Here is a 12,025-nt window from a genome sequence, read left to right as displayed (position 1 = left end):
TGGGCCTCTTCCCAGCAGCGTTGGGAGAATTGAATATGTCCTCCGTAAAGCCAGAAACCTCACTGTGTTGAAAGAGCATCAGACATTGCTTAGAATTTTTTGAGAGCCCAGAAGGATTTCAGTTTCACAACGCGGGCTTGCTGTGTCTCGTTTTGTACCGATATCACGGTTCCTGTCCGCGCAGCTGAACGTTCTGTGTTAATTTGACGCTTGTAAGTCCTAACTGGATGAAACACACCTTCTCGGGGTATAATACATTTTATTTAATGCTGAATTTTTCCTGTGCGTGTAAGAGTTTGAGGACTTCATGTGAGGTGGCTGATTATGTGGAGCAGGTTTGGATAGATTTGTCTCCATGCACTCCATATCAGCACTTATTCTGACTGAAAGGGAGGCTGCAACGGATGGTGAACTCCCGAGCCTGGTCTCGGTTTCGACACAGGCCGACTTCCAGTTGGCCCAGAAGAAAGTGTGCTTCAGAAAGAAACTAGTCTTACTGAGTCTCCTCCTACCCTCTGTCCCTCCCTCTTTTTTTCTCTCTCGCTCTCTCCCTTTTTCTCTCTCTGTTACTCTCACTCACTCACTCACTCTCTCTCTCTCTCTCTCACACACACGCATACTCCACCCAGACCACACTGCTCCTGGAAAGTTGTTTTCTAAGAAGCACCGTGCAGATGATACGGAGGGGGGCGGGGAGAGGACCGGACGATTTCCGCGTTGCCTCCACGGGACGGGCACGCTTGGGTACCAGTCGCTGCCAGCGCTAACTGTTTGCCTTGTGGTTAATGTGTAACCGTCGGTTTTTGGGGCCAGTTTTGTATCTGTTACCGGGGACGACGCCATACTCTCAGGGTCAGTGGCACGGACTGTGTCTGTTCTGGCACCGACTGAGAGGAGAAGAGGGGAGGCGGGACTCTGGAACTGTGACACAGTCACGCCTGATGTTCTTTTTTTCTTTTCTTTTTTTTTATTTTTTTAACAGTTTTTCATTTTTCAGTTCCGCGCAGAGTGTGATTGCTCTCTTCATGGATTTGGAGCATTCTTTTTTCGGGTGTTGTTGCAGAAGAGACCAAACGTCTCCGCAGAGCGAGCAAGCCGGGACTCTCAACAGGCAAGCGACGCTTTCAGCGTGGACCCCCCGAATGTGGGTGTCCCGCTAACGGATGTTCTTGAAAGCTTTTTTTTTAAAGTTTCGGCCACAGATGTTCTGAACCTTCTTTTGAATTAACTTGGCCTTGATGACATTACGGCGATTCGATTTGCGGATGCAGATGTGCCCAAACGCGGCTGCTCCAGTACAGATGCTACGGACGCTCGGGGTTGTCGCCAGCTCTTAATTCGATCCGTTCGGTTCCCTCCCCGGATCATAAGGACCATCTGCTCGGACCGGACCCCGCGGATGTCAATCGTTATTGTTCTGTTTCTCTCGCTCGTGCCTCTTCGGAAGGGTAAAATTAGGTGGGGCGTTCTTGTCCGTGTGACAGTCGCTGACACCGCTGTCATCTCTGGAAAGGAAAGGGCTCCCGCCCAAACGAAGGGCGCGGCAGCTGCAGAACGGCAGAGGGGGGGGGGGCGTCCCAGGTGGGCATCCGTCCTGAGAGCGGCGGCTCCCGCTTGCAACATCGTAATCCGATCCCTCCCTCTTCCGAAAACCGGGGAAAACAAGGACGGACTCTTTTACGCACGTGCCTCCAGTGCCTTCGCACTCTTAAGCTGAGAGACGTGCTCCGGGCTGTGGAATCTTGGAATCTTGGAGTGCAGCATTGTTGAGACTCCGTGGAGTGGTCAGGGCAGTTAAGGGTGCCTTCAGTCAAGCTCTTGGCTTTCGAGGACGCTGCCGGTTCCCCGGCCGGACGGAGCGCTGAGAGCAGACTCTGCCCTCAGGCTACCCCCCCCCCCCTTCCACCCCACCCCCTCTGAAGAGAGGCGCGATAACAAACGACGTGTCGCCGGGGGTTACTGCAGGACAAGCGGCTGCTGCCGGAGCAGAACGGCCGAGCGGGGGGGGCCGGAGCGGCGAGGAGCGGCACTCCGACGGGCGTTGCGGTTTCGCGAGTGCCGGACTGTGGTGCTGGGCTGGAATCTTGGCGGACGGGGGGGGGGGAATTCAGAGAAACGCTTTTCAGAGGGTTAGGGCTTTCCGGGACACGGCTTTCCAGGCCGTCGCCATGGAAGCGCTGATGGACGCGCAGTTGGACTGGGAGGCCGTTTTGGAGGCCGTGCTGCTGTCGCAAGCGGGCTGGGAGGACAGGGAGTCGGAGGAGATCCCGGCCGTGAGTGTCCTGGCACAGCAGGGTGGTGGGGTGGGGTGGGGTGGGGGGGGGGGGGGGGTTGGAGGGGTGTGGTTTGGTAGCTGAAGCCGCCTCAGGTCCTTTTCCAAAACGGGGCTTCTGCCAGCACCGGATCACCAGAATCCCAAACGCATGAATCATCGGCTATTTGGACTCTCGGCTTGGGGCTGGCCGGGCTGAACCACAGTTGTGGAAAGAAATGTAGCTGCCAGGTGGTGCTGGAACCCGGCTAGATCTCTCTCTCGTTCTCTTCTCTGCACTTCTTTCTCTTTCACAGTTATAGTTTCTCACATTATTTGCTTTGTGCTTGGTGACAGACTTTTCTGCCAGGCTTCCTTGTGGTTGTTTATTTGATTTCTGTCTGTTCGCAAGCCTGCACTCAAGATGTCACTGCGTTCAGATTTCTGTTGGGCGTTGTGGGCCATTAGTGCAAAGAGGTGTGCGGACTCCGAGCGAAGGAATGCCTAGCTTTGAAATAGATTAATGCTATTCCTGGAACCTTTTGAACACGTCTCTTGACTTCTTCAAGGGCTGTGTAATTATAATTTCATTAGCTGTGTGTGTGTGTGTGTGTGTGTGGTGCAGTAATGGTGTGTCCTTTCATCTTTAACCAGCACAAACCACAGCGTTCTGGTCCTGGGAAGACATTAATGAGCAGGCACGTTAAAGCTGGGAATCTTTTCTCCAGCACGGGCAGAAGAATGCAGCATTGTTCTCTCACTGCAGTCCACCAATGAGGAGTGACCGAGCTTGCTGCAGTCCACCAATCAGGAGTGACCGAGCTCTGTCCTGTCACACAGATAAGCTGACAGCTGAGGCCTCTATAAAGGAAATCACTCTTTCAGGCCTCTCATATTAAGTAGATGGCACACGTCCAACCCTGGCCATGGTCACGTGAAGCAAAAATAGACGTATTTCTGAGCTCCTTCTTGCCTTCCGCACCTTATTGTCCAAACCAGCAGTGCCAGCCTCAAGTCCTGGAGGGCTGTAGTGCCCGCAGGTATTTTGCAGTGTCTTTTTTTAAACAGCAGCCAATTTAGGCCCAGGAAACAAAGGTGGGCGGGCTCTTCAGCCAATCGGTGGCTCGAATGAGTCACCGAAGTGCTGGAGCACAGCCAATAACCTGGCAGGACAGGAGTCTGGCAGCTATGGTCTTGGCACGGCTGGTTCAGCCCTGGGCTGCGTTTTTGTCATTCGCTGATTGTCGCGCCAAGCGGTATGGTGGGTTCAGTTTAAGTTACCACTGCATTCGTTTCTCCCAGGGCCCAGTTAGGTGCCTGTCGGCTACCTTTTGCCATCAGCGAGACATCACATGTGGTGTGTATGGCAGAATACAGATGCGTGCTTTCAGGAGAATGTATTAGAGGATCACGCACGCATGCTTGTGCAAGTGTGCGAGGCACAGCTCTGACTCGAAAACTACCGCGGTGATTCCAACTTGAGGAGGAGAAAATAGTTCACGAGCAGGCAATATTAAGGCCATATTTCGCATGGTTCCAAAAAAGATGCTATTGGACGATTATTTGAAGCGGCTAAACACACATAACATGGGAGGTCTTTGCAGGTTTGATTGATTTGATTTGATGTTCCACTTGGGAGGTTTTCAATATTCATGATGTTGTGTTATGATTATGATCTTTAATTGTCACGTTTGCTGAGGAGTGTAATAACTTTGTGTGGTGTTAAAAAGTGGAGCAAAGAGTGTGGAGTTGTGTGCCTGGTCCCAGTCCGGCCATCACTGCTGGGGTTGAGCCTCAGGCTGACAGTGTTGTGTGTGTAGCGCCACCCTGTGGCTGTGTGCTTTCTTTTCTCCGGCTCTGCCGTTGGGGCCGGAGGGGCGGGACCAGGAGCTGGAAACCTCTCTCTGATTGGTCACACTCCGTGCCAAAGTTTGGCTCACGTTCTTAAGTGCTCTGAAAAGAGGTTTAGCTGTGAGAGCCGGGAGTGTGCTGTGCACAGACAGGGGCGCAGCGTGGGATGGTCTCCAGCCCTCTGAGGAGGAGGGCGCCCTCCAGTGGCCGGCTGTGCATGCTGCAGATATGGGCCCCTCTGAAACCTGCGGTTGTGCATGTGACAGCAGTGGAGAGAATCTGTCAGCGGAATGGAGTGTAAAAAAAAGGGGAGTGGGGGGTGGCAGTGAGGTGTTTTAACCAGCATGTTGTGCATCTTACTCTGGGGCATGGGCATCGTATGTATGTGTTTGCGTGTGTGAGTGTGTGTGTGTGTAGGTGTGTGTGTAGGCATGTTTGTGTGTGTGTGCATATATATGTATGTTTGTGTGTGTTTGTGTGAGTGTGTTGCCCCCCCCCCCCCCCCCCTCTCTCTCAGTATTCCTCTCTATGTGACTCTGCTCCCCCAGGTCTTGAGTCCCACGTATAAACAGCGCAATGAGGACTTCAGGAAGCTCTTCAAGCAGCTGCCCGACTCAGAGCGCCTCATCGTGGGTGAGCGGCACTTTACTGAAACCACTTTACCCCTTTACCACAGAGGAGAGGGGAGGACAATCAGCCGGATGCACTTTACGCAGACACGCACACACAGACCCGCCTCAGCCTTCCTCTGCTTCCCCTGAACGGTGACCGCAGCACGGCTGTACCACAGTCAGTCTGTCCCGCTGCAGAGTACCCGCCGACTCACATCATTACAGTCAGCTTTCCTGCCCAGTCTGTCTGAATCACAAAGATCTGGGGCCTGTATCACAAACCAGGGTTGCCGGGTTACCTGGGTAACTGCGCCGAGTAAAACCCGGAACCCTCCATGGACCAAAGTAAAAGGAGCCATTTCTGGGTTTTACTTAGAGTAGTTATCCGGCTAACTCAGTAATCCTGCTGTGTAAAAAAAAAAAAAAAAAGCTATCCTGTAATTTAATGCAGAGATATAAACAGCAGGGAAGGAAGGAACTCGTGAATTCTGTCAGAGATAAGCATACGGCGTTATGTGGGCGTTTCGTCTGTTTTTGCTAACCTGTTGTTACTACGTGTGGGTTGCAGGATGGTAGTGAGCGAGCGCGGTGTTTAAAGGTCACTCTGTGCATAATTACAGACGGAAAATGTCATACTTTCTTGTTCAGCCCACCATCTCCTTTAATATCTGATGGCAGACGGGCGGTGGTGTAGTGTAATGGTTAAGGAGCTGATCTTGTAACCTAAAGGTCACAGGTTTGATTCCCGGGTAGGACACTGCCGTTGTACTCTTGAGAATGGTACTTAACCTGCATTGCTTCAGTATATATCCAAGCTGTATAAATGGATGCAATGTAAATGCCATCCTGAAAGTCGCTCTGGAAAAGAACGTCTGCTAAATGCCTGTAATGTCATGTACTGTTACTGTGTCACACACACACCCCTCGGGTGCTAATTTGTGTGAGTGCATAAACAGGAAGGGTGTGGCCTTTACGTTTAAGATAGCTCATGAGAAAATTGGTGCTGCAGATGCTGATGCTGTGTCAGGGACTTTTCCTACGTGACTCAAACTTCAATTGAAATTTTATTAAGAAAAGCTGTTCTGTAACTCTAGCCTTTTTTGCATTAGCAAAAAAAAGTGGATAGGTTTTTTTGTTGGGAGGGCACTGTAGACTCGAGGGTCAGAGGTCGACCTTAGCGGTGGCTCCTTGGTAACGACCTTTCACCTCTTGCTGGCAGACTACTCCTGCGCTCTGCAAAGGGACATCCTCCTGCAGGGACGACTCTACCTCTCAGAAAACTGGATCTGTTTCTATAGCAACATCTTCCGTTGGGAAACGCTGGTATGGCCTTGGCTTCCTGAACTCTGTCTGTCTCTCTCTGTCTCTCTCTCTCTCTCTTTCTCTCACTCTCCGTTCCTCTCTTCTACTGTGTCTCTTGCTTCCTGCGTCTCGCGCACTGAGACAGATTCGCTCTCACGCGGACTGTACTGTGGCCTTCATGAAGTATTTGAGTAGAGTCCACTCTGTTCCGAAGAGCCATTTTGTTCTGCGTTTATGTCTTTGTTATCTTCGGTTTTTCGGAACATTTATTCCCTAGGATTTGTGGCATAGCCTTGAAATAGAGAGGTCGCAATTTTACTGTGGAAAGTGCATTTTCTGTTCTTTCTTTGTTCTAATGATAAGTAAGACCCAGAATTCACAGGCATCCACAGCGATGTGTGTATCGCATAGTATTGCATAATATACATCAGTGTTTTACAATTACCCTGTTTTAGTTTCAACTCCATTCCACCTGTAATAAGCTGGTCACATTCAATCATGGAGATACAAAAAGAAATAAATGGAGAATGCAGGAGCCATAGCCATTAGGAGCCATTAGGTGGCGCTGCAGGGCGGTCTGTTTCCTTCCTTCCCCTGACCTGTCCGTGTGTCTGTCCGCGTGTCCCCAGCTGACCGTGCGGCTGAAGGACATCTGCTCCATGACGAAGGAGAAGACAGCCCGTCTCATCCCCAATGCCATCCAGCTTTGCACTGACAATGAGAAGGTAAGGGATCGTCTCAAAACTCCGGCGCAGATACCCACACGTCCCACGCAGCCCTGTCTTTGTGCGTCTGTGTTTCTATCGTGGAATAGCAGTAACATCCGCCCCCTTGCCATGTTCCCTTCCGCAGCACTTTTTTACCTCGTTTGGGGCCCGGGACAGGACTTACATGATGATGTTCAGGCTCTGGCAGAATGCTCTGCTCGACAAGGTGAGTCAGACAGGAAGCTCACCCTGACCTATTACCTTTGACCTTTTACCCGTCTTTTACAGCTACCAGTGCGTACCAGTCACACTGTATGTTAGTGGAAGGATAGGACCAGTATTCTTATTAATAATAATTTCATTTATATAGCACCTTTCAAAATATAGTTACAGAGTGTGACATGACTGAGCAAAAGTGCACAACAGAGAAGAAGGAAATTTTTGAAATAATAATAGAATATAATTCATGAAAACAGGATGATAAAAGATATTCACATAATCAAAATCACAGTTAACCTTAATCTTTATTCGCACAACAAAATTGGGTTTCAGTAGTTGTAGCCTTGTAGTTGTTGTCTTGCAGTCTTGCACTTGTGGTAACCATGAAAAGGTTGTTATGGTCAACAGTTCAAGGTCAAGTGTCCATGAAAGGGGCAGTCATACCCTTTCACAGAGAACGCTGTTCATTGTGCCGTACACTTAAATCAGGCTATTGTTACTGATGTATTTTCTGGGCATGATCTGTTAGTAAAAGGATGGATGGACCGTTTCTCTCTGTTGGTGTTAATTGGTTTCTCTCCCCCCCCTCGCCCCCCCCCCCCCCCCCCCCCGCGCCCCTCGACAGCCCTTGTGTCCCAAGGAGCTGTGGCACTTTGTCCACCAGTGCTACGGGAACGAGCTGGGCCTGACCAGCGACGACGAGGACTACGTGCCGCCGGACGACGATTTCAACACCATGGGGTGAGTCCCACCCCCCCCCCCCAGCGTGGGAAAATCGACACCGCAGTCCCGGAAACGGTCCGGGTTTGACTCCGCTCCAGTTCTGGCCCTTTTATCTCCTGGCCAGTACCGAAACTGTCTCTCTGTGTACGTCCTGTCTGTTTAAATGTGCTGATTCTAATTACAAAATGGCGGCACATCTTTCTGGCATCTGTCTGCCTGGTACCTATTAATTCTTCGGGTCGTAATGTCCTGGAATGTGTTTTCGTACCACATTCATTTGTTATTTGTTGTTTGTGCAGTGGTCAAAAGAGGTAGTACCCTGTCCATAAGCACGCAGTTTGACTGTGTTCTGTCTCTGTTACACTGTTCTCATCATAATCATCGCAGTCATTGTCATCGTCGCCATGACAACACTGTCCACACTGTTATTGAAGCACCAAAGAGAATCACACCTGGGTCAAATTATTATTTTGAATGCTACCCTTTAGACACCAGTACAATTGTTTTCTGATTGCCAGAAATTTTAAAAGAAAGATCTATTTTCAGCAGCATATACATTTTTTTTTCATAGGACTAAAATGAATAACATTTTTTTTCCTAGAAAAATTCTCAGGGAAGTGTAGGAACGTTTTGAAATTTTACTGACATCTGAAGAGTTAAAGCATTTCAAATATGTATTCTATCTGAACAGTAGTGATGGGAGAATTGATGTTCCATCAACCCCCAGGAATCTGTCAATCACTGACTTATTTCAACCGATCATAAGGTGTCATTCTCCACATGAAGCCACCGTGATTGGTTAATATCAGTGAGTAGCAGAGCTCCAACTCCTCCTCCCGTCACTACCGAACTGAATACAGCTCGCCCCGCATCGCCATTGCTCATCAGAATATCAGCGCTGGGCCCGGAGCCGATAACCTTGAAATACAGCTGCTGCCCCTCCCCGTGGTGCAGGTACTGCGAGGAGATCCCGGCCGAGGAGATCGAGGTCAACGACAACTCCTCCAAGAGCGTGGCCGAGGCCAAGCCCGACGCCAGCCCGCTGCCCGCCAAGAAGGCCTTCGGCGGCAGCAACAACAACAACGCGCTCACCCCCACCGGGAGCGGCGAGGCGCCCGTCTCCGTGAGTAACCGCCCCGTCGCCCCCCCCGGAGACCGCACAGGGCGCGCGCGTGCCATCGCCATCGGGTGCCGAACGCGGTCCTCCTGGGTCTCCTGGTCTGTTCCAAAAAACAAGGCTCTGTTTAACACGGCACCGGAAATCTTTGGAGAAAATCTGATTTGATGAAACTGTGTAAATTGTGTACCGAAATAGTGAAATAAGAGGCTGAGAAAGCTATGACATCAGGGTTATAATCCACTATGAGCAATGTGGTAACCAGCCTGACCCTTTGTAGCCCATTATATTAATAACTAGCCTGACCCTGTGTGGAACTTCATATTAATAACCAGTTTGTCATTGTGTTGACCCCCATATTAATAACCAGTCTGACCCTGTAGAACTTAATATTAATAACCATTCAGACCTTGTATTGACCTCTCTATTAATAACCAGACTGACCCTTTGTAGACCCCTATTAATAACAAGCCTGACCCCGTGTTGAACTCCATATTAATGGCCTGTAAACCATGTGCCTCTTTTTATTATTGTTTACACAAGAGGGCATTATATGTGTGAGGGATTATATCTGAGGCTTATTTCAACCTGAGGGTTGGCCCATTTGACTGTGTGCCCCTGTGACTGACCCTCCCTGCAGTTTGAGCTGCCCCCAGTGGAGGAGTTCAGCAGCTGCCTTCCGGGGGACGACATCCTGCCCATCCCGCTGCCTGACAACAGGAGCCGTGAGCTGAGCATCCCCGTGCCCGTTCCCTCGCCCTCGCTCGACTTCAACGACAACGAGGACCTGCCCACCGAGCTCAGCGACTCGTCCGAGACGCACGACGAGGGTAAGGGTTGGGCTCTGCCACTGTCCCATACGTAGTTACCGGCAGCACCTTCTCACCTTCAACAATTATGACATCAGTTCCGTTTGATCCACCACACAGAGTTAGCCCTATCACAATCTCCTACCCTGTAAACTCCACCCACCCAACCACATAGATGCCACCACAAGCCCATCCCACCCAACCACGGAGATGCCACCACAAACCCCTCCTCCTCAACCAGAGTTACCACCATAAACCCCTCACACTCAACCAGAGTTACTACCTCAAACCCATCCTACTCAACCAGAGTCACCACCACAAACTGCTCCCATTCAACCAGAGTTACCACCTCAAACCCCTCCCACTCAACCAGAGTTACCAGCACAAGCCCCTCCCCTCCCACTGCAGTTGCATCATCAGTAAGTGGACATACGCCCAGCAGGGGGCACCCTTTTGCCTCCCTCTCCAGCCCGTCTCTCTGTCTCTCCAGCAGGAGAGGTGCAGGCCTTCCAGGAGGACCTGAACGGGAAGCAGTACATCAACGAGGTGTACAAGTTCAGCGTGGACAAGCTGTACGACATCCTCTTCACCGAGTCCCAGTTCATGAGGGACTTCCTGGAGCAGAGGAGATTCTCGGGTAAGCCTCAGCAGAGGCGCCACCAGGGATTTTGGGCCTCAGGAGGTCCTATGTTCTGATATTTTTTGAGGGCCCCTGTCAGTCAGGGCCCTGGGAATCATCCTAACACCCCACCCCCTTACAAAACTTTTGAGCCTTGGTGGGATGTAGAAAAGAATGTAAACTCTGCAATAAGTGCTTTTTATCTCTTAGCTGTGTGTAGTGTTTGTAGTTTTATCGCGGCATCTGTGTTTGCCCTTTTATGTACTGTATGTCTTCTGCTTCATTGCCCCTCCTTGTCTTGGCCAGGACTACCTTGTTTAAGAGGTTTTAATCTCAAAATGACTTCCTTGTGAAACAATCGTTGATTATGATGATGATGATGGTGATGATGTCCCCCGTGCAGATGTGGTGTATCACCCCTGGAGGAAGGAGGAGGCGGGGAACCAGATGCGTGAGATCATGTACACCATCTCCCTCACCAACCCACTGGCCCCCAAGACTGCCACGGTCACAGAGACGCAGGTGAGTCTGCTTTTTCTTCACTCTCGTAGGGCTTCTGCACTAGATCATTACTTTATTTTAGCTTCAGTAGTGCTGATATTTCCAATGCCGCATATTTTATTGAATTTGGAAATGGAATCCATTTGACTCTGTTGAAACTGCGTCAACTCCTCTCTTCACGCACACTTGTGAGTGTGTTTTAAGATGGCATTTTTGTTGATTCACTGTATCTCTTCCAAAGGGCTATCATAAACCTAGTTTTATCACTATTAATTACCTAACATATTGTTAATCGTAATGGACCACCTGTTATTGAACTTAGAAGGGCAGCCATTTTGGCTCTGTTGAAGCAATTTGTAAATGATTCTCATGCGTTTCTTTTCCCCTTGTCTGCAGACTCTGTACAAAGCCAGTCAAGAGAGTGAGTGCTACATCATTGACGCAGAGGTGATCGCGCACGACGTCCCCTACCACGACTACTTCTACACCCTCAACCGCTACATGCTGACACGGGTGGCCAAGAACAAGTGCCGATTGAGGTGAGTCTCACGCACATGTTTGTCACAAAAGGTATGTTATCTGTGCGATAGCCATACACAAACACACACACGCACACATACAGAATACCAGCATGTTCATGTACCATAATGAATACACATGAGCCCAGATAAAATGAACATTTCTCCTTTGAAATAGAAATTAATTTCAGTGAATGTCACAGTTTGTGAAGGCAGCTTTGTTGATCACCAACTCTAATTTGTGAAGAACAAAATGTCCTGTTTGGATTTATTTGTTGATCAAAGTTAATTTAAATGAATCCAGGCTGGTGTGTTTTCATGACTGGAATTTTGAGTCTGTTGATCGAGTCCAGGCGTGTGACTCCAGACGTTAGAATGACATCACTAACCATGTGACCGTGTTCCTTCGTGTTGCAGAGTCTCCACTGAGCTGCGTTACAGGAAGCAGCCCTGGGGTCTGGTTAAAGGCTTCATCGAGAGAAACTTCTGGAGCGGACTGGATGAGTACTTCAGGCATCTAGGTGAGACTTTGCACCTAGACAAGTTCACCTGCCAAGGTGACAAAATTAACCAGACAATAATGAACTGCATCACAAAATGTTATGTTGATTATTTTGCTATAAAACAAACCTGTAGGTGGCACTCTAGTCCCTAGGTCCCTCCCTGTGTGTTCTATTTACATTCAATGAGGCGAGAGTCTGTTGTTATTGTTTGGCACAGGAGAGAGCACCCTCTGTGTTTTTCCGGCTTGATGCTGCCAATGTGGCATCCCCTGTTAGAAATGCTCATCTGATGTC

The 12,025-nt window shown here is 49.7% G+C and overlaps 1 protein-coding gene across 16 annotated transcripts in view; it reads left to right on the top strand.

Moving 5' to 3' along the window:
• Nucleotides 1-12,025, top strand: part of gramd1ba (GRAM domain containing 1Ba) — a 134,161-nt gene that overhangs the window by 111,724 nt on the left and 10,412 nt on the right. For 11 of the 16 annotated variants that reach the window (XM_035432477.1, XM_035432465.1, XM_035432469.1 and 8 more), the window contains 11 exons: nucleotides 4,651-4,735; nucleotides 5,933-6,036; nucleotides 6,645-6,740; nucleotides 6,868-6,948; nucleotides 7,567-7,682; nucleotides 8,619-8,787; nucleotides 9,422-9,611; nucleotides 10,081-10,227; nucleotides 10,613-10,731; nucleotides 11,107-11,249; nucleotides 11,646-11,749. In XM_035432477.1, the coding sequence (XP_035288368.1) occupies nucleotides 4,651-4,735; nucleotides 5,933-6,036; nucleotides 6,645-6,740; nucleotides 6,868-6,948; nucleotides 7,567-7,682; nucleotides 8,619-8,787; nucleotides 9,422-9,611; nucleotides 10,081-10,227; nucleotides 10,613-10,731; nucleotides 11,107-11,249; nucleotides 11,646-11,749 (1,354 nt within the window). The remainder of the gene's footprint in view (nucleotides 1-4,650; nucleotides 4,736-5,932; nucleotides 6,037-6,644; nucleotides 6,741-6,867; nucleotides 6,949-7,566; nucleotides 7,683-8,618; nucleotides 8,788-9,421; nucleotides 9,612-10,080; nucleotides 10,228-10,612; nucleotides 10,732-11,106; nucleotides 11,250-11,645; nucleotides 11,750-12,025) is intronic. The other 5 variants (XM_035432470.1, XM_035432475.1, XM_035432474.1 and 2 more) reach the window with 1 other exon arrangement.

Source organism: Anguilla anguilla, chromosome 9, assembly GCF_013347855.1.
Source record: "Anguilla anguilla isolate fAngAng1 chromosome 9, fAngAng1.pri, whole genome shotgun sequence".
Lineage (NCBI taxonomy): Eukaryota > Metazoa > Chordata > Actinopteri > Anguilliformes > Anguillidae > Anguilla > Anguilla anguilla.
Note: the sequence above shows the minus strand (reverse complement) of the source record. Positions and strands in the feature narration are given on the sequence as shown.